We start from the raw sequence: 21,934 nt of genomic DNA on the forward strand, positions 1-21,934 counted from the left end.
AAGCTTTAGTTGCATAAAACTAGAAATCCCTTTACGAGCAGGACAGATTTTCTCCAGTCAGCGGCTGGCCCTGTGATTTCCGGAGCCTCGTGCACGCGGCGGGATGTCTTGCCTGGTTCGGATTCAGGCTCCTCTCGGTCGCCTCTTTCTTCTCGCTCCAAGGTGCTGCTGGCGGAGGAATCGCTGGAGCCCGAGCACAATTCTTTCTCATTCACACTGTCATTTTTCTCTTCCTTCTCACTCAGATCCCCTTTTCCTGTGTCCAACAGAGGGGTGGCGGTGGTTATACATCTGACCAGGCGCACAGAAGCTCCCATGCTTAGAAATGGAGCACACCATACATACATGTTCATGGATACAAGCAAGGCTACAGATGTATGTATAGGACAGGCACATGCATAAGAGGGGGCGGGGTCAGTAGTAAGCAGGGGTGGAGCTAATGGATGGGGTTAGCATGCAGGTGGGAGGAGTCACAAACCAGAGGATATGAAAATAAAGTCTCGGTGACGACAACACGACACTTCAACCAGGCGCACCAAAGATTTACAGTTTATATCCATGCAATCAGAAAAAAAAAAAAAGTATCCCCCTCATGGCAAACCCATGACCGGCACTGCTCATTCTGGTATTCTGCTCACGGGAGACTACCCGCCATAGTGCATGCTGCGTTACACTGGAGCCATATGGTGCGCGGAGCAATCCAGACATTTCTTTATCTACATCCTGAGCCCACAGAATAGCCACAAGTTGGAATTTGTGTGTCTGTGACTATTAGGCCTTGCTCACACACTGCAGATTTTACATGCATTTTTTTAAGCCAAAACCAGAATTGGATCCAGGAGAGGAGACAGACAAGGCCTTACTTTATATATTTCTTCTGTTTAGGCTCCGTTCCTGGATTTGGCTTAAAAAATACATGCAAAATCTGCAGCAAATCTGCACTGTGTGTACAAGGCTTTAAAAGGGTTTTCAGAGTTAAAACTTTTATGTGTCAGTGCTTTTAACCTCGGAATGTGATTTGTAATGCATTTACTGTATCAAAACTGACCACGTTTCCCGATGCTGACATGAGGCAAATGACTGGTGACGTCACTCTTTGCCCGCTGTGTTTACCAGCCGTATATATATATATCACGTGGTCAAACCTGGTATACGGCACGTCACTAGTGACATGTATGGGCTGTTCTGTTATACAGCCAGGAACGCGCATGCGCGGTCCCTGCTGTTCTCTCGCTTGTCCAGCATGCGCATGCGCGTTCCCGGCTATATAACAGAACAGCCCATACACGTCACTAGTTACGTGCCGTATACCAGGCTTGACCACTTGATATATATATATATATACACACGGCTGGTAAACATAGTGGGCAAAGAGTGACGTGCCGTATACCAGGTAGAAACTTTTACCGCTTTGACCACGTGATACATACATGGCTAGTAAACACAGCGGGCAAAGCGTGACGTCACCAGTCATGTGCCTCATGGCAGCATCGGGAAACGGTCAGTTTTGATACAGTAAATGCATTACAAATGTAATCACATTCCGAGGTTAAAAGCACTGACCCATAAAAGTTTTAACTCGGAAGAGTTTAAAGAGGTTGTCCCCAGATGCCCTATTAGATAACCTCTATCTATGAGCCAGCAAAGAGCGGCCCCTGCAGACCCAGTGTATTACATGGTCCCGCATTCATCCGAGTGTAATACTACATCCCCCCTGCAATAACCACTGATCGCCGGACGTCTTCACGGTAAGCTGGGGTTGTCGCACCGTATGAATAGAAAGTCACGCCGCATTTTCTGGGAAATGTAAAAACGTATAGTTGGCGATCAGCATGGACTGGACAACCCCTTTAACTGTCGTACTTGGCTCCAGCAGCTTCTATGACAGATAGTTCCCTTCAATGAGCATGAAATACCGGCCATGCACATAACAACTTACCCTCATCCTGCCCCCCGCCAAAATCATCCGCGCCGGCTGTGTCTGCGAGCTGCACCGGGGAAGTCTCTTCATCGGATTCACCCCCGTTACGCACGGCTTCTGCCAGGATTTCCTGTCTACCTTTGGATAAGGCCGACATCTTCTCCAGCTCTGTGGCTGCCAGATTCTCCAGAAATCGGTTTCTGAAATAACAAGTACGACGTTGGTAAATCATCTGTCCTGCCACCACTACCAGTCCATGAAAAATTCCACATACTTCGAGTCATCCAGTCTCATGTCAAGACTTCTGCTTGCAGTCAGTGAACAGAAACATCCTCGCTTATGCCCAGTACTGTTCTTCTCATAGCTGAGGGTTTGTTACAATTGTATCTAATCTAGACAAACCTCTGCGAGCTAAACCGCTTGGACGCCAGACTGATACATTTTACACAAACTGCTACGTTGAAGCAAAGTATTCAGATTTGTGCTGCGGTGATCAGTATTGTACAGTGCATAAACAAAAACGTTTCCATTCAATGACTTGATTCCAGACTGTTCATCTCGGAGGATTTGTTTTTGACTGTATACATTGTCGCAAACCCTCAGCTGTGAGAAGTATTTATTTTGTACAGATTGTTGGTCTCTGGATGTTTCCATTTAATAGCAAGCAGGGATCTTGAAAATGGTGAGGAATTGAAACACACAGTATATTAGGAAATTGTAGAACTTCTCATTATACAATGATTACGCTTTATTTTCAGACTGGAGCGGCCCCTTCATTTCTCAATGACAAAGGTGCTGCGGTAGAATATTATAATACAGGGCTGCCTGTCCGTCAGTAGATTATATGAGCCGGTCAGTGGCCTGGGGACAGATCTTTAGGGACGCTGCGGCCCTGATAAATCTTTAGGATCACTGCAGCAGCTACAAAGGACAATTCTGCAAATAACATATTAGGGGATTGTTATATAAGCAATTGCCTAATATTCTGCTAGAGAACCTTTTATTTCACAGTGTGCAGACAATATAAATAATACTGGCGCCAATCACACACAACCGTTAGTCTAGGTTCAATGGCGCACATTACTACTGCGGGACGGTATCGCATTTTCCATCATAAAAGTTGATCAGTGACCGTCAGGCAGCGCAGGCCGAGAAGCAATTTGCGAGTCCGGCGCTTCACTGCTATTTACGAACATCGAGAACTAGCAAACGGTCAAAAAAAAATGTCCGCCTCCTTCCTGTACGGGCGTTGGTGTCATTTATTCCTTCCATTTATTTTAGTAACTTCTTCATACAAATACTTACTGGAACTTTTTCAGGATGGGTTTGTCCCCATACACATGATTATTCTTGTCCTCCCTGTAGGAAGAATTGGTTATCAGGAGGTAACGCACAGGTGACACCCGGCATGCCACACGCGGAGTTACGGGATCAGTAACCAAAACATGCGGCGTTCACACCAATGATGGAGACGTCGTCACCAGGGGGTGGGGGAGGGGATATTTTTATCAATGAGAAATTTTTCCAAATATATCAGGAATCCGTAGCAGACACACGTTCTAATCTATTACTGGACTCAAGTCAGGAAACGTGAACCGCAGCATCTGTGTCTTGTCTTGTGACCTTTCTGCTCGTCAATTTCTACCAGTAAAAATAGAATCAGCTGTTGCGAGCTGGAAACCACCAACAAGTTGCTGTTGACAGATCTATAATAATTATGTCTATTTAGTAATTTGAGTGCGGATGGAGAAGACGCAGCAGAATACAGTAGCAGCAAAGTGGATGAGATTTAACAAATCCCATCCACGCACGGAAAATCTGCCAGCAGAAACTCACCTGCAGTGCGTATTTTTCGTCACATGTGGACAAGCCCTAGGGGCGCATTCTTACCTGCCGAATAACACCCGTAGTGCCAATAAGCAGCACATTTTTACCACGTTTTTAGGCCGCACGGCTTCTACATGTGAAATAAGTTAAAGGGACTTGATTCACTTATACAAGCTGTGCTGTCAAAAACGACATTGCAATACCGTGGTAATGGTCCGTGGAGTATAGTAGTATAGTACCAGCGCTATTCGGCACGGATTTTGGTGTGGATTCTGTGCCAAATCCCATGACCATCTATCTGCATGTGAAGGGCATTTCTGCCTCCCCATTTATATGTTACGGATAGATTCGTATGGATTTTTGTCCACACTGCGGGAAAAAAATATATAAAAAAATAAATCAGCCGTGGAAATAAACATGTTACTTATTTCCACACGGAAAAGCAGAGGATTAGCCCCAATGAATGACAGGGTAAATCATCTTGCGGATCTGCTGCACCCCAGCGCCAGAAATCCGAGGGTAAGCCACAGATTTCTTTCATAGAAAAACCAATCAAATTTTAATGTGACGTGTGAACAGGACCTTAGGCCAATTGTCCACTGACATTTACGGACTTTGTGAGCTGCGTTAAAATAGAAGGAACACAATGCAAACGCAATGTTTTTAATGGCGTAATAAAAAGTCACAGGCGTCCTTGTGTCCACTGCAAAACATCAGTCCTGGATGGATTTTTTTGCGATGGTCACGTCGTCTGCGCCGGTTTATCCTCATAGGGAAATACTGAAGTTGCGGCGGGATTGTGTAATCCTGCAAATTGCTGGTTACTAGGACTATGATAATGAGCATCAGCTCCACATGTGTGAATCCAAGCGCTGCCCTGACCATTCATACAAGCCATAGTAAATAAACTTGTACCAGAATTCACATGACCTGCTTGCTGACAGTTTCTAAAAAAATTTTTTTTATACTGCACCAAGTAACAGAAAACTCCAGAACTGGTCATTACAGGTGGTGGATTTCACATTTGATGACTTGAGCCAATGCTAATCAATGGTGGAGGTTGTGTGACCTGTAAACCAGTGCCCGTCAGTGCATGCTGGTGCTTGTAGTTTCCCTCTCAGTAAGACTACCTCCCTTCGTCAGTCAATTTGGAAAATATCCCACAGTGCATCATAGTTTTTAAATCCAGGTGCTTTCCACAGCTGGTGGGTGATTGGCGGAAGACACCAGAAAATATCAACGACAGACGATGACTGGAAAGTATCGTCTATAGATCCTTGTCCTGTCTGTGTGAGGCCCCCAATCCGGAGTACCAGGGTGTTCCCCCCTAAACCTCCTGTGTAAACAATCCCTGAGTCACCCTCTTATGTCTAAACTCTATTCAGCCAATTCTTAGGTTATATCTGTTCCCGGGAAAGCTGGGTGAAAACCAATATGGCCATCAGGGGATTGACACCCAGCTTTTCTAGAATACTGAATGACATCGGCCTGGTTATGTTGTAACACAGGAGCGCTGCTGCATCACCGATTGGTCATTCAGGACTCAGGGATAGCTGGGTGAGGACCCCTGTAGGGAGCGGTAATGGTGGCCATATTATTGTCACCCAGCTTTTCTAGAATACTGAATGACATCGGCCTGGTTATGTTGTAACACAGGAGCGCTGCTGCATCACCGATTGGTCATTCAGGAGTCAGGGAAAGCTGGGTGAGGACCCCTGTAGGGAGCGGTAATGGTGGCCATATTATTGTCACCCAGCTTTTCTAGAATACTGAATGACATCGGCCTGGTTATGTTGTAACACAGGAGCGCTGCTGCATCACCGATTGGTCATTCAGGAGTCAGGGAAAGCTGGGTGAGGACCCCTGTAGGGAGCGGTAATGGTGGCCATATTATTGTCACCCAGCTTTTCTAGAAACGGCTACACAAAATGTTAAACAATTTAAAAAGGGAGAACTAAGTTAAGTCTTTATCTTGGCTGAAGGGTCGCTACAATATTAGTAGAGAAGACGGTCAATGTCTCCTAGAATCTCATTATGCAGCTCAGTCTACTGTTCTCTTTTATCATACGTTTTGGCGTGGGGGGGATTCCGTTCAGTTAGAATAATCTCCTTATGAGTGTGGAAAATCACTGGTCAGAAAAGGGTTAATGCAGGGAAGGCGCGCGCGCGCACACACACACACGAGGGTGTCTCAGGTTATAATCACGGCGCGGGATTAGGTCACCGTTACACGCGACGTCACGGATTCCACAATTAGAACACAGCAAACCGTCTCTGCTAGTATGGGGACAGATAACGACAATGCAATGGTTAATAGGGGGACGGGCGCTCGCGGTCCGTTCTGCACCGGACACTTACCAAACAGGCTCTGTTTGGTCGATTCTGTAAAGAGAAAGGTTTAGAAATAGAAGGTTTAGAGAACACAGAAGAGAATCGTACAGTCCGCCAGAGCCCGATACTACAAGTGCCCGTATCAGAAGGCGAAACTCTGCAACCACAAAAAAAAACGTAAAGTGTCCAGTGGCATACGTCCGTGCTTCCCCGGTGTATAGGTCGGACGTGGACCCAGAACACATTTTATATTAAAGTTTAATCCCTTTATAATGTAAAGTTCTGTAACTGTTTTAATACCAAATTACAGTTACAAATTACAATTGAATGTTTCAACATTTCTGCTTGCTGACAGTGAATGGAAACATTCTTGTTTACAACCAGAGGCTGAGAATCCATCCTGGCGTAGAGGGTTTGTTACATTTGTATCCAATCTATGAGCTGAACAGCCTGGACTACAGAACGATACAATGTAGCAAACAGGACAGGAGAGACTTCTGCTACTAAGGCTTCGTTCACACTTGCGTTGTGCCTTCAGTCAGAGGAGCAGAACAAGGGAATAACGGAACCAACGGTTCCATTGCACCACGGACACCGCCGGTTACCGACTGAACCCATTGACTTAAATAGGTTCCGTCGGGGTGTCTGTGATTCTAGCGGACACAATAGCGCAGCATGCTTTGCTATGGTCTCCGGTAAACCCTGCCGGATCTGCGACGGGGGACCCTAACCGAGCCTCAGACGCAGATGTGAACGAAGCCTTACTTTACCGTACAGAGGATTGTCTACACTGGATACAATTGTAGGAAACCGTCAGCTGTGAGAGCAGGAAATATTCAGGATGGGTTTTGGTCTCTAGATGTAAACAAGGACATTCGTATTCACGGACAGCAAGAACAAATCTTGGGTGAGGAATTGAAACGCAATGGAAGGAATTCAGGACTGGCGATTCAGATGCTTGTCGTAATATGAAAGGCGCTGGAGTAAGATGCGCCTTGGCAAGTTATAAAGAGGCGCTTCCCTCATAATAAATTAGGCGCATCTCTAGCCGTCCGTGCGCCGGTCAGACCTACTTCAGCCCTGGCATAAATTTTTGTACATTTGTCAGGCCGTAGAGCACCCAGTCCCCTTCCGCTGAGCCCTCACCACTTATTAGTAAAGTGGCGGAAATTACCTAAAGTCGCAAATTGCGACTTTTCCACAACCAGCAAGACGTAGAACTTACAGGGGTTTCCCATCAGAGACTGGCAGATTGCGGAGTGTCCAACCACTGTGACCCCCCCCCCCCCCATCAATGCCGAGAACGAGGGTACCCAGTCCAGCATAAACATCAGAGAGGCGGCGGCTGTGTGTTCTGGCCACTCTCCATTATAGTCTATAGGAGATACCGAGCGCGGGCATCGCTGATGGGAATGGTGGCCTGGGTAGCCTCATTCTGTAGCGTTGCCCACCCAGGAACAGCCACATGTGCCCCCCACCTCCTCACACTACCCCCGTGCTCTGCAGTCCAGGCTCCTAACACAAGTTCCTCTTCTGTTCTGTGGGATTTTCCCCACAATGGCTATTGAGCTACACTTGTAATCCCGGAGCGGGGAGCAGCGCTGCGCCTCTCCACCCTGCGCCTCCCCGCGGGCTCCTTACACCTGCAGGATCCCTTCTCTCCCTTAGCGTAGCAGGACTCACCTTCACATCATGTCTGCGGGAACAGGCTGAGAACCTGAATAGAGAGGCCTGTAAAGAAAGCCCCGGCCACTACTATGGTAACAAGTGCAAGACAAAAGGTTCATACTCTTCACTCCCAACCCCCTTTCTGGGAACTTTACGGGAGCCGACTGCAAGCAGCTCAGCAGTTTACAGCCTTACAAGTGGCCTGGACCTCAGGTTCCCATCAGCTGTCAGGCAGGAAGCACATTACACAGCAGCACAGGCGGACTAGAGTACAACACTGTAATACTCTGTGCTGCTGTTGATGGAAGTGGGAAGATACATAGAAGGTCATATACACCTATCAATGCAGCCGCTATAATAAACGAAATACATTATAATTATCTATCATAGATATCGCACGACTATATTACGATATTCTTTTCCTGAACGTTAATAATACAAGGTAACAAGACATCCCAGATTAAACGCCCAGTACAGTCCTCATGTATGAAAAGTTCTACAACTTTCTAATATACTTCCAGTTACAGTTGTTCACCAATTTAGGATCTCCATTTACTGTCAGGGAATGGAAGCATTCTGGTTTACATTCGGAGCCTGAAAACCTTTCCCACTCACACAGCTGAGGAGTTGTTATAATGTAACAGTGTAGCAGTCTTGCTGATGTGTTTAGATCAAAGAGAATTTTCCATACTGGCACACTGTATCAAACTTCAGCTGTGTGAAAGGATTAGGTCAGGGTGGGTTTCCTGCTTCTGGTGGTTTCCAATCACAGAAGGCAAGCAGAGATATTAAAAAAGAGGACTTGAAAAACAAAGTATATTAGAAAGTAGCGGAACTTTATACAATTGATCTACATAATACTAGACGAGCCGGTCAGGTCAGTGTGACATGGGGTAATGCAATTTTACTTGTAAACTGGATTTAATATTAATCTAGGATCTCTGTTTACGATCAGTGAATGGATGCATTCTTATTTACATCCACACTGACACGGGGTAATGCAATTTTACTTGCAAACTGGATTTAATGTTACGGGGATGATTCGCACACAACTTGCAATTTACTCAAATGCATTTCTCTATTTTTGCTATTGCTATCAGTAGTTAAACAGGACGTCGGCCGTGGACTGTGACGCCGTCGTGCAGTTTTTTTCTTTGCAATATCACAACCCAAAAATGTTCTGCCTACCCCTAACCTAAAAGCAGAGGCACGGCCCCATAGAATCTCATATTAGGGCTCGGCCTTAAAGCCACAGTCCCTATGGTGAAAAAGATGCCTGATACTTATGACAGAAGTGCAGAACATGGTCGGAAATCTCTCCAATAGTCGCAACTTTTTCCTCATAGGTAATAATATTAGACTTATGTGACGGTTTTAAGCCGCCATCTTGCCGTAGCCTTGAGAATGATGTGAGGCTTTCCAATGGGATGGGACGTCCCTCGACCACTGCGATCATGTGACCGCACCGTATAACCACACAGAGGAGCAGGACAGGGGTTACCTTACAGGCTACTTACTTAAATATACTCCGGTCGATGACTACAGGGACCTTTTCCGCCTCCGGCGATGATTTCGACAGGGAGATGTTGGCGGAGCTGCTGTGCGTGTTACTGCGCTCAGGGCTCGACCTGCATGACAAGGAGAACGTGGTGATGTCTGGTCGACGCGACACACAAACATGAGCAGTAACAGAGATATGAAATGTAACGTATCCGATTATAAAACATATACAAGAAATATAGTATTGTCATGTGACCGTCACAGCGCGGTAACCGGTGTGTACATTAACCCTTCAAACCCAAGACACTGCATTCAGATTTGATTATCATCTTCCCAACAAATAATAGCTGGCCACAGCAGCGGTTTGATACTCAGGTTTTATAGCGCGTTGCTCGTAGTTAAACCTACGGTGGTTAATAGCGTCCTCTTCATGAAGAGGGATCAAAGCTCCTGAAACTCTTCATTTACATTAAGAAAAGTTTTTGTTGACTATTCTACAGTCCCAAGAAAAACTAAAAATATGAAGTGTTTCTCCTCACTTGGCCGCTAGGGGGCAGCATATTTAGGTAGCGAAACACCTATAATGCCCCAAGATCATGCAAAGAATTACCCTGGACCTGAAAAAATCATTGCAATGTTTATTAATATGGTAAAAGTTTCTTATAATAACTTGCAATAAACACTAAATACTCAGAATTAGAACTACCTAAGTTGTGATGCTTGTATTGCCATATAGAACTGGAAGCCCCTGGGCCCTAATGCAAAATCCGAATAATGAAGGGCCACACATAGCGCTACAGTCCCCTTATGTGGCAGAGTGGCCCTAAGGCCTAGGTACGACTGCACCCCCCGCACCCCTATAGTTACATTGACTTGTACACATGGTGCATCTCGGTGTAACCCTATGAATTTGGAGAAACATATGCATTGTGTCCCCCGTGTTAATGTTCGGCGCTCCGCTGGTTGTGGACTTGCACTTACTGCTCGGTCGGTGTTGTTGCTTCAGGGGACGGCGGCTCCGCATTCTGTTCCACCATACAGCTGGGTGGGCTGGGAGGCTGCGTCTGCTCTACTGGCGGATGCTTTGGCGGGGAAGGTGGCACAATGCATACGGTTAGCTTTTGCACAGTGCACGGTTTAGCAGCATTCTGCAGGTTAATGCAGTTTTCAATAGGGGGCGTTACTGGTGCGGTGTTGTTGATCTTTGCCCATACTTCCGCGCTGTTGCCTAGAGAGCGTCTTGAGCGCCGGACTTCTTCTACCCCCAGGGAATTTTTCCTACGATCCTTGCGGGAACTACTGGAAGACTCCTCGTTGTCACCGTCCTCCAGTCTTAAAGCGCTCTGCGTCAAACACGGGAGGACGCCAGTAATTATTAATGAACATGTATCAGAAATTATAAAGAACAGCAAACATAAAATCAGAAGAACAAAGAGATCAGGTAATCTCAATTCTGGAATAAGTATTAAAGGGTTTATCCATCTAAACATTTCTTAGAAACGGCTGGTGATTATTTACATGCGGCCATCACGTGACCGCTGCAGCCAATCAGAGGCCTCAGTGGTCACATGCCGTATTTCTGGCATCATGGCGCCCATCGCTGAGCGTTCATGTCAGGAGTACGAGGTAAACAGTGTTCAGCATTCCTAAGATCCCCACGCACACGACCGTGCCCGTAATCTTGGTCCACGATTACGTGCACGGACAGTCATCCGCATTTGCGGACCGTGCTCCCATTATAAAGTATGGGAGAACGGTCTGTAAAATAAAAAAATAGTACGTCCTATTTTTTATGGAAGCTTTCTACGGCACGGACAGCTTCCCGTAAATAAACGGTGTCAGTCGGCGATAGAAATTAAATGGGTCCGTAATTACGGACTAAATCTACGGTCGTGGGCATGGGGCCTAAGAAAGTTTGACCACGTGTGACAAGAAAAAACATAACGCTCCACGTCTCACAGTGACTCACCAGAGACGACTCCCTGTGAAGGAACAATCCACTGGTCATGAAAGTCTATTAGTTGCTATCGGTGACACATCAGGTACTTATCTAGAATGAGTTCCATATCAGTAACACTGGCAGAGAGAAATATTTGCAGGGAGCGGGCGGCACCCAGTCATTATTATTCTAAAAGGGAATATATGAAGGAAGGAAAGTTCATTGTAACCCTGCCAGCAAAATATGTGATCAGCTTGTATTATACTCCAGAGCTGTAGTCACAATTCTGCTGGTCTTTAAAGTGTAGCGTTCGACAAACTTCTGACATGTCATAGTGACATGTCAGAAGTTTGGATTGGTGGGGGTCCGAGCACTGAGACCCCCACCAATCGCTAGAACGAAGCAGCTGTAGCGTTTGTGTGAGCGCTCAGCTGCTTCGGGTCTGTTCGGCTTTTTCCGGAAAGCCAATGTATCTGAGTACGGGCCCATAGACTTTCTATTGAGTCCGTACACCGATACATTTATTTCCGGAAAAAGACGAACAGACACGAAGGAGCGCTCACACTAAAACTTCAGCTGCTTCGTTTTAGCGATTGGTGGGGGTCTCTGTGCTCGGACCCCCACCAATCAAAACTTTTGACATGTCACTATGACATGTCAGAAGTTTGTCGAATGTTTAGCTACACTTTAAGGAAACTGTCAGCAAGCTTGCCATCAGACACCTCCTAACAACATAGCTAAGTTCCTATAATGCAGTGGGCGGTTAGTTTCCCACCATCAGATGACTGGACAGAGCCTGGTGTAAAGGGGACACATCACAGAACGGCAATCAAAAAAAGTGAAGTTTGCGCAGACACTGAACAAGAAGGGGATACTGGGAGATTTAAGGTTTGAAGACTGCAAACAAAGGAGTCCTATAATGTGCTTGACGTGTGACCCTTTTTAGCCAATGGCAAGAGAAGTATGTGGATGTTAAGTAGATTCCAGGATTCATTGAATCTGGTCATAATCTGATCATTATAATCAGGGCTAAGCTCGACATAACCTTCAACAAGTCAGCAGCCGTTACCAGAGGTTCTGCAGCTCCATAGCTTTCCTTGGACATGATGATGAAACTCCGCGCCACACAGAATCATCAACATCATCATGACTGTACAATAAAACCCCGGGTGTCTGACCCCATAACCTGAGCTCCACTGTAATCACCCGAGAGGCGGAGGTCACCTGTAGACTTCATGACCTGCAATCAGGTAACTCCGTCTCCTATATATAAAGTTACAGTGTCACCCGGGGAAGGAGCTTGTGTCAGTCTGAGGAGACTTCAGGCGAGTGTCTACATGACTTATGGATGTGTTATATGTCACTGCTACAAGTAGCTTGTCAGTACAGTATATACTCAGCCTCCGGGTATCAGCTCATAACAGACAGCCAATATCCCGAATGAGATCAGAAAAACTATAAGGAGGTAAAACTCCACCCAAAACGTGATCGGCATTTTTCCTGTTCAGAGATCGACATACCCAAAACTGTTCTAACTAGTCAGATGTTAAAGGGGACATCCAGTCTCCTGTGGATAAAGCTTAAGGGTCAGTTCTGCAGCTTTCTAATATACTTTGTTTCAATTTCCCAGTTTTAAGATCTCTGATTACTGTCAGTGAATGAGAACAATCTGGTTTATGATCAGACACAAAAAAAAACCCCATATAGGCATAATTTGCTGACCATCTTCTGTCAAATCCATCAGCAGCATTAAACCTTCTCCTGTCTTTAGGGATTATTACAATGTATCAGTGCAGGTACAAAGTATCAATCTAGAGTCCAAATTGTTTAAAGAGGATCAGTCACTAGTTATTAATTCCCTGTCTCCTAACTAATCTAATAGGCGCTATGATGCGGATAACTACAGTATATTTATTTTTTCCAAAAACGTTTATTATTTTCAAAGTTATGAGGATTTTTCTAAATAAGCTCATTTGTCTCCAATAGACAAATAGGAGGTGACTCTTTCTTCTCACTCTGGACAGCGTCATACAGAAAACATTACACCGCCCAATCAGCTTCATACAGTTCTGCTCTTCCCAGCCGAGCAACACAGCGTGATCATATAGTATACAGCTTCCTTTCCCGACTGTATTCAACTGATGATACCTCCGGTTGTGTCACCGCTAGAACTGCGATCCCGATGAAAGATTAGAATCTCCTCTTTCATATGCCACCAGAACCGCTGTTCTAGGTGGTCCACAGCCTCAGATATGGCTATATGAAGTGATCCCCCTTCCCTCCAGCCTCAGTCTCTCACACTGTGTGAAGCAGCTTCATGCTGATAGGACAGCGTCAGAGGCTGGGAGGAGCTCCACCTCAGGAGAATCGCTGCTGTTACCTCCCACTTGTCTAGTATAGCCTCATTTGCATATTTAGAAAAAAGCTCATAACTTCTAAAATAATAAACTTTTTGGGACACAATTTTCACTAGTATCATCAGTGCGGCAGCGCCTATTAGATTAGCGAGGAGATTGGGCATTACTAAACTAATGACAGATACTCTTCAAGCTCACAGAGGATTGTGTGGACTACATACATTTGTAGAAAACGGTCAGCTGTAATAGGTATTAAGTCTGGTTTTGGACTCTAGTTATTAAGTGTTCCCATTCACTGACAGCAAGCAGACATCTTGAAACACAAAAGTATATTATAAAGTTGGAGAACTTGTCATTAAACAATGAGCAACCTTTATGAATGAAAACCAGAAATCCCCTTTCATTGCGGAAACTTGTGGCTAAAAGATAAGCAGATGTAGGTGATAAAGCCCCCCCCCCCCAAAAAAAATAAAATGCAGATGTAGATCATTCTTTAAACCAGTCGTCTCTAGGTCCAACATTCCGTGCTGAATTATAGAAGTCACACCTCTGATACAGAGTTCCAAAGTCAGTTTAAACAATCAAATAACACAATTATGTCTGCCTGCAGCCACCACTAGGGGGCGCTTACTGCATATTGTTTTATTATGGAGTTTAATGTATGAAGTGTATGCAGTAAGCTCCCCCTAGTGGCGACTGCAGGAAGACAGAACATTATCACTTTAAAGTGTACATCTAGGTTAGAGGTGACTGTATGAGGGCATATAGGGGCTTTACTAACAGTTTCCTAATATAATGTCATCCTCAGAGTCACTGGGAAGCACTGAGGGGCCCGCGGGGAAACGATAACTCCTCGATCATCCCAAAGACGTCTGGGGAAAGTGTTTATGGCAAACATGTCTGGAATGCAGCGTCAGTACGGAGAAAGTGATGTGAGGCGCAGTGGGATTTCCTTCTCAAAAACAGCTCATCACTGACAATCCGGAGGCAGGAGACGTCTCCTGGGGTTGTGTAGATGGAACATCTCTCGAGATTCAGAGAAGACATCACATTGCAGCCTGCGGCCACATGTTTGACAGATTTCCTTTGACTAACCTCATAGAGAGCCAGCCGCTGCTTGAGGTCGGGGTCTGTCCCCTTGTTGCTCATGTGTCGCTGGATGAGCTTCTCCATCCCCAGCTGCTCCAGACAGTCCGCTACGTCGTAGAAGGAGTCCTGATCCGGGAGGGCCCCCAGCGTCTGTGCAAACAAAAAGCATTATCCGTGAGTTACCAGCCCCCTAAAAAAAAAAAAAAATCCCCGCTCAACAACGCTCTAATCTATAGGGATATTAACAGCCCCCTCATCACATCAACAGAGGTTCATTCAGTAAGGACTCCGCTACCGATCAGACTCACCTGCTTTCCTGAAAATTGGATTTGCTAAAAAAGACAACAGCTGGATTAGAAGCTCTTGGGAACAGAGAATTATCGAGCACATTTCACATTCATGCAGCGCTACAAAACACACCGCAGCAAAGCGCCATAAAGTCCAGACGAGAGACAGGTGATCGGCACGTTCAGCGCGTTACAAGTATTAGCAGGGAAAGTTCTGTGCACCGACCTGTACAAAAACTAACAACTGAATACCCGGTCCTATATTTCATGGTAATTTGGCCACTATGGGGCGCTGTTCTGTTGGAATCTCTGGCTAACATACTGAACGGTACTTTGATTAGCGGAGGAAATTTAGCGATAGTGCGGCAACAAAAAATCCACAATGCGTCCACCTCCATACAAATTCAATATACAGAGAATTCTTAGCTGTACCAGTCATTGTCAATGAATTAGAAGATCATCAAAAAGTTTATTTATTTCAGTAATTCAATTCAAAAAGTGAAACTCCTATATTCTATAGATTCATTATAGATCTATTTCCAGCGTTTTTTTCTTTTAATGTTGATGATTATGGGAACAGTTCCTGAAAACCCAACATTTAGCGTCTCAGAAAATTAGCATATTGAGCCCAATTTCAAAAAAGATTTTTAATACCGAAATGTTGTCCTACTGAAAAGTATGTCCAGTATCTGCCCTCAATACTTGGCCGGGGCTCCGACTCTGCATGAATTACTGCATCAATGCGGCTTGACATGGAGGCGATCAGCCTGTGGCACTGCTGAAGTGTTATCTTAGAGAATCTATGGGGTATTGTCAAGAGGAAGATGAGACACCAGACCCAACAATGCAGACGAGCTGAAGGCTGATATCAAAGCAACCGGGGCTTCCATAACACCTCAGCAGTGCCACAGGCTGATCGCCTCCATGCCACGCCGCATTCACAACACCTCAGCAGTGCCACAGGCTGATCGCCCCCATGCCACGCCGCATTCATAACACATCAGCAGTGCCACAGGCTGATCGCCCCCATGCCACGCCGCATTGATAACACCTCAGCAGTGCCACAGGCTGATCTCCTCCATGCCACGCCGCATTGGTAACACCTCAGCAGTGCCACAGGCTGATCACCTCCATGCCACGCCGCATTGGTAACACCTCAGCAGTGCCACAGGCTGATCGCCTCCATGCCACGCCGCATTGATAACACCTCAGCAATGCCACAGGCTGATCGCCTCTATGCCACGCCGCATTGATAACACCTCAGCAGTGCCACAGGCTGATCACCTCCATGCCACGCCGCATTGGTAACACCTCAGCAGTGCCACAGGCTGATCGCCTCCATGCCACGCCGCATTGATAACACCTCAGCAGTGCCACAGGCTGATCACCTCCATGCCACGCCGCATTGATAACACCTCAGCAGTGCCACAGGCTGATCGCCTCCATGCCACGCCGCATTGATAACACCTCAGCAGTGCCACAGGCTGATCACCTCCATGCCACGCCGCATTGGTAACACCTCAGCAGTGCCACAGGCTGATCGCCTCCATGCCACGCCGCAGTGATGCAGTAATGAATGCAGAGTCGGAGCCCCGACGAAGTATTGAGGGCAGATACCGGACATACTTCTCAGTAGGACGACATTTCGGTATTAAAAATAATTTTTGAAATTGGGCTTATTTAATATTCTTATTTTCTGAGACACAAAATTTTGGCTCTTCATTAACTGTTCCCATAATCATTAACATTAAAAGAAAAATATGCTGGGAATAGATCCTTCTGTGTAATGAATCTATAGAATATGTGAGTTTCACTTTTTGAATTGAATTATTGAAATAAATTAACTTTTTGATGATATTCTAATTCATTGAGAAGGACTAGTATAGTCTGTGCCATATTTAAAAGGAACCAGCAGGGGGCAACAGTGAGCTCAGGACAAAGCTTCTACTGCCCATAACTATGAACTTTGTGCCCCACCCTGAGGCATGATGAAAAGGATATTTAGGGTTAATTTAAGGTCTTTCACACTGACATAATGAATGTTTATGGCATCGGTGATGTTAATATTTGTCTTTACTGCTCTTAACATATCAGAATATATTTTCCCTTTAATTTCTGTTAGTCTCCTGACTGTATTTTTCGTATTCTGCATCTTGGATGTGGTTTTATCGTGTTGGCCGCAGCTGATGGACATCATCCCAGCTCTGGAGACTGAAGATGTAAATTACAATAGGGTGAGAGTGCGGCTTCTGATGAGGTGACGGCTCTGCTATAAAACATATGGTGTGAGCAGCGTATCTGTCACATGACAAAATCTGATTTTGTCATTTATTCTCTCTATATTATTTCACCAGACAGGAACGGAGAAATGTGGCGACGAGACACGTAGAATATACAATCTGCCGCCCTCTGTGTCATTTTTTTAAAAATTTGTATTACTTTAGCAAGTATAAAAAATTCCCCTCCCCCAAAAAATTATTATAATAATGGCTAATGGGGTTTTCCAGTTTTAGGTAAATTAAGATGAATTGTAGTATAATGAAAAGATTTGATACCGTGTTTCAATTCCTCACGTTTATTAAGATCTGTGCTTGCTGTCAGGCAAGGAAAAAAAAAATTCTCCTTTATAGCCAAATTCTGAAAACCTGCACAGACCTATTTCTCACAGCTGACATTTTGCTACAATTGTATCTAGTCTAGATAATACTCGGAGTTAAAAACATCAGTAGCCCCAAATCGCTCTCCTGTCCTGATAGTTTGTTACAATGTATCAGTGCAGGTAAAAGGTATCAGTCTGGAGTTCAAACTGTTTAGCTCAGAGGATTATCTAGACTGGATACAATTGTAGCAAATTCTCAGCCATGAGAAGTATTAGGTCAAGAGGCATTTTCAGCCACTGGATGTAAAGAAGAATGCTTCCGTTCACTGACAGCGAGAAGAGATCTTGAAAATAATAAGGAATTGGAAAGTTGCAAATACCGTTACATCTATGGCCACCTTTAGCATGGATCACAGGACCGGGAGCCTCTACAGATACCGGTTATATCAATGCAGACAGGGTCATGGTAATTTATCTTCATCTTCTCAGTGTCTGAAGATCTGAGCTGGACATGGAGAAGTTATGAGATGTTCCCCGGCTCACAAGGAGCTCCCGCTTAATGATAATAAATGTGGTCATCTCTTGTCCAGTACGAGACGGGTCATTTTGAATTGACAACAAAGCAGGAGACTTTTGTCTGGAATTGAATTGCTCCACAAATCGAGTTTTTCATATGTCGTCTCACTCTGCGGGGGTCTGCAGCACATTACACAGTAGTAGTGGACTGCAGTGTCTCCGAATAATACGGCAGCTTATCTAACCACATCCAATATATCAGAGAGTCAAGATGGGATGGTATGTTACAAGCAAAGATCTGGGATATAAGCCTTGTCAATTTGCACACTTAAAACACCATTTTATCATTCTCCAAATAAATCCCAAATTCTGTGCCGATTCATCTCATAATAATCTTTATAGGGGTTAGGGATTCATTTTTCTGTTACAGAGCTCTAATTTCCCTGCACAGAGCTATAGAGCGATAACACACTGGCCACCTGCCACTGCCACTAGGGGGAGCTCTCAGAAGACATTATGAAGTTCAGGGAGATGCATATATCTTCATGTACTCAGCTCCCCCTAGTGGCAGCTTCAGGCAGGAAGAATTTTACACGTATTGCTGTGGGAAAGGAAGCAGAACAATGGAGCTCTAAACTTTGTGACGACAAAGTCCCCAAAAAAATACAAATAAAACAGCCCCCTTAAGAAAAATAAATCTTTACATCTATGTCTGCTTTACTTTGTACTATACCTAACAAGATGAGAAATATTGTAGTGTTAAGTGATTGGCATATAAATAAGCGTGATGCATGGAATCTGGGCACAGTCCCTGGGATCTGTACAATGCCAGCTTAGAAGCGCTATTGGGTGACGTTACTTGCAGAGGTGATAAGCATTGGCGGTATGGAAGCAATTGTGGGCATGCAGAAGTTGTGTGAGCTCGGCCTGAGGGCCTGGCATGAAGGCCGCACAGGCTGGGATATTCTGAAGTGACGGGCAGGAAGGGGCATAGATAGGAGAAGCCACACAGTTAACGCTTCCCATGCCAAGGATTAGTAATAAACCTGGGGGAGGGCACATTCACTGCTGCCATGTCAATGCGTGTGCTAGTGGCCCCGTACATGCTCAGTGGGGGCCACCACTTCATGCTTACCTTGTTGATGAGTGTCATGGCAAACACGAGCAGCTCCGAGTCCGCCCCATTCTTCTCTTCCAGAATATCTATAAGGTTGGACCATGGGTTGGTACCTGGATACAAGGGGTAAAATAATGGACTGTAACTTGTATAATCTGATATATAGTGACAGATATACGGGCTCTACACCTTCAGCTGTATAGAGAACACAGAGCACTGCGGGTCCGAACATCCTATAACTGGGGTGATTGACATTTACTAGGAGATTTGTGGGGTTAAGAGAGGACATTGCAACGTAAACAGCAGATGTGGAGATCTGGGCAGCCGTGGATGTTCTGCCTGCACCTGACACAGTATGAAGTAGACACGAGCACTGCAGATGTTGCAGCCGCCGACTGTGCAAAAACAAGGATCAGAGCTGCCAAGGTAGGAAAGTGAAGCTGGACTTACCACGGTTCTGATCCACTGTATTCACGGCTTTGATAAGGAGAGGGGCATTGGATTCTGTGTACTCCACAAATACGATCAGCAGTTTGAGGGCCGTCTTTACCACCAGGCGGTACTGTGGGGGCAGAGGAGGAGAGTTAGGACCCAATCATTCACAAGCTACTTTTTTTATGGCTCGTTGGGTAACATTTTATAGGAAACAGAAAGAAGGTAAAGTGTAAAGTATCGCTGGCTCGTCTGTGGGGACGGCTGTGCAAGGAATAAAAAAAACAAATTGTTCTGAAACTATGTGGAAAATAACATCAAGCGTCTGGCGACCGAGACTCACCGGACTGCCGCAGAGCGTGTACAACCACTGAACGGTCTCGTTGTGATTTATCACTCCATTCATACCATCCACAAACAGCATGATCTGACTCAGAGCTGCAACAAAACACAATGTGTCACTCTAACGAATGATTCCTCCAGACTGGACATTAAGCCCGAATCTTGGGGTCGCCCCGCGGCTGCCTGTACTCGGGGTACTTACCCCTGAGGATGTAGTTTTGGTAGTTCTGATCGGCCTCAGCCCCGACCTTGATGAGACATGTCAGCCCCTCTGAATTCACAAACTCCGGCACCAGATCTTTGTCTTCCTATGAAAGGAGTGAAGTCGGCGTCAGTACGTGAAGGAGCCAAAAGGGCAATATGGTACTAAAATAGATGAAAGCTTGCTGGAACTTGTGGTACCACAACCCGAGGGACAATAACGGACACTTGGGGGTGCAGGGCAACGGCACGCTGGCACTTGGGGTGCAGGGCAACGGCACGCTGGCACTTGGGGTGCAGGGCAACGGCACGCTGGCACTTGGGGTGCAGGGCAACACATGGGTACTCGGGGTCCTATAAAACCACTGCAGTCACAGTGAAAACAAAAAACCTGTGACATCTGGATTGTTCGATCAGACTCGCAGCTGGGAGCCGCATTGCTGTAAAGCCTGCAGACCCCCCAGATTTGCAGCCCCCAGATGTTCAGTAACAGATCAGAGAATTCTTACCTGGAAAAGCTGCTTGAGTGAGAAGAGCGATCTTCGTAACTCGGGGCCATTGGAGTTGTATAACTTTTCTGTAGAGTGAGAAGAGACGATTAAGAGCCGCGTCACGGCTTCCATCCTGCGCCGAGAACTTCCCATCCTAACTCCGCCCAATTCTGGGGTTATTCCCCCACAACACTGGAGTCTGTGAGCAGCGACGCACATCAGAGGATCATAAGCGGCGTCTGACTGTACTGCGGGCGGCTCTCCACATCTCCCTCCAAGTGTCTGGAATGATCGAGCTGCTCTCCGAGCCTTATTGGGAGACCTGGGCCGCTGCTCAGGAGAACATCTGTATACACTGATCCATCTGTGATCGGAGAGGAGGCCAAGTCTCTGTCCGCTATTATTTACGTAGTGACTTACCTAGAATGGCGTGGACTCTCACTGACAGCTGCGTCCGGAGGATCAGCGTCGGCCGTCTGCCTTTGCTGGAAAACAAATAGGATTCCCATGAATTAAAAGCCGTGTAGATTACACAATGGGGTGGTTACACTATAGCGGCACGCTCCATAAGGACACCATCACGTGGATTAGACCACAGATGATTGAACTACAGGTCCCAGAATGCTGAGGAATACTAGTGGAGTGATTTCCCGCTAGAACAGTAATGGCAGCCATAACGGTGACACCCAGCTTTCCCAGATACAACAAATAAAATGTCTGGAAATACCTTGGGACGCTGAATGACACCAATATGGCTGCCATTACAGTTCCAAGAAACTTATCACCCAGCTTTCCCAGATTCCCGAATACAAAGCACTGCATCATTTTGCAGATTTGCAATTCAGAAATCTGGGAAAGCTGGGTGACAACGCTGGTCATCACCCCGCTATTTTAGAAACAGATGTACATAGGGAATAGAGTATAAGGACTCCCCACAAAGGGGACAATTCAATGACTTGTATTTACAGGTGATTTATAATTTGGGGAGGGGGAGATGCTCCTTTTATGTCATCTTAATTTTATGTTACTGAAGCCTAATCACTGTATAATTTACAGTTTTGCAATTTTCTAATAGACGGTGTTTCAATTTCTCACCATTTTCAAGATCTCTGCTTGCTATCAGTGAATGGAGTTTTTTTTTTTACATCCAGAGGATGAAAACTTGTACAGACCTAACACTTCTCACAACTGAGAGTTTGTTACAATGGTGTCCAGTCCAGACAATTATCTATGAGCTAAACACATCAGTATCTCTCTCCTGTCCTAATAGCTTGTTACAATGTATCAGTGCAGTAAGGCTATGTTTAGATTTGCGTC

The 21,934-nt window shown here is 45.5% G+C and overlaps 1 protein-coding gene across 3 annotated transcripts in view; it reads right to left on the reverse strand.

Annotated features, from left to right (window-relative positions):
* The window catches only part of FHOD1 (formin homology 2 domain containing 1), a 97,029-nt gene that overhangs the window by 16,439 nt on the left and 58,656 nt on the right, over positions 1-21,934 (reverse strand). The window contains exons 3-14 of one of the 3 annotated variants that reach the window (XM_075838364.1): positions 21,038-21,102; positions 20,636-20,703; positions 20,128-20,233; positions 19,927-20,021; positions 19,602-19,713; positions 19,170-19,264; positions 14,941-14,964; positions 14,639-14,782; positions 10,229-10,590; positions 9,265-9,375; positions 1,940-2,121; positions 113-256 (exon numbers count right to left, since the gene is read on the reverse strand). In XM_075838364.1, the coding sequence (XP_075694479.1) occupies positions 113-256; positions 1,940-2,121; positions 9,265-9,375; positions 10,229-10,590; positions 14,639-14,782; positions 14,941-14,964; positions 19,170-19,264; positions 19,602-19,713; positions 19,927-20,021; positions 20,128-20,233; positions 20,636-20,703; positions 21,038-21,102 (1,508 nt within the window). The remainder of the gene's footprint in view (positions 1-112; positions 257-1,939; positions 2,122-9,264; positions 9,376-10,228; positions 10,591-14,638; positions 14,783-14,940; positions 14,965-19,169; positions 19,265-19,601; positions 19,714-19,926; positions 20,022-20,127; positions 20,234-20,635; positions 20,704-21,037; positions 21,103-21,934) is intronic. The other 2 variants (XM_075838368.1, XM_075838367.1) reach the window with 2 other exon arrangements.

Source organism: Rhinoderma darwinii, chromosome 9 (genome assembly GCF_050947455.1).
Source record: "Rhinoderma darwinii isolate aRhiDar2 chromosome 9, aRhiDar2.hap1, whole genome shotgun sequence".
Lineage (NCBI taxonomy): Eukaryota > Metazoa > Chordata > Amphibia > Anura > Rhinodermatidae > Rhinoderma > Rhinoderma darwinii.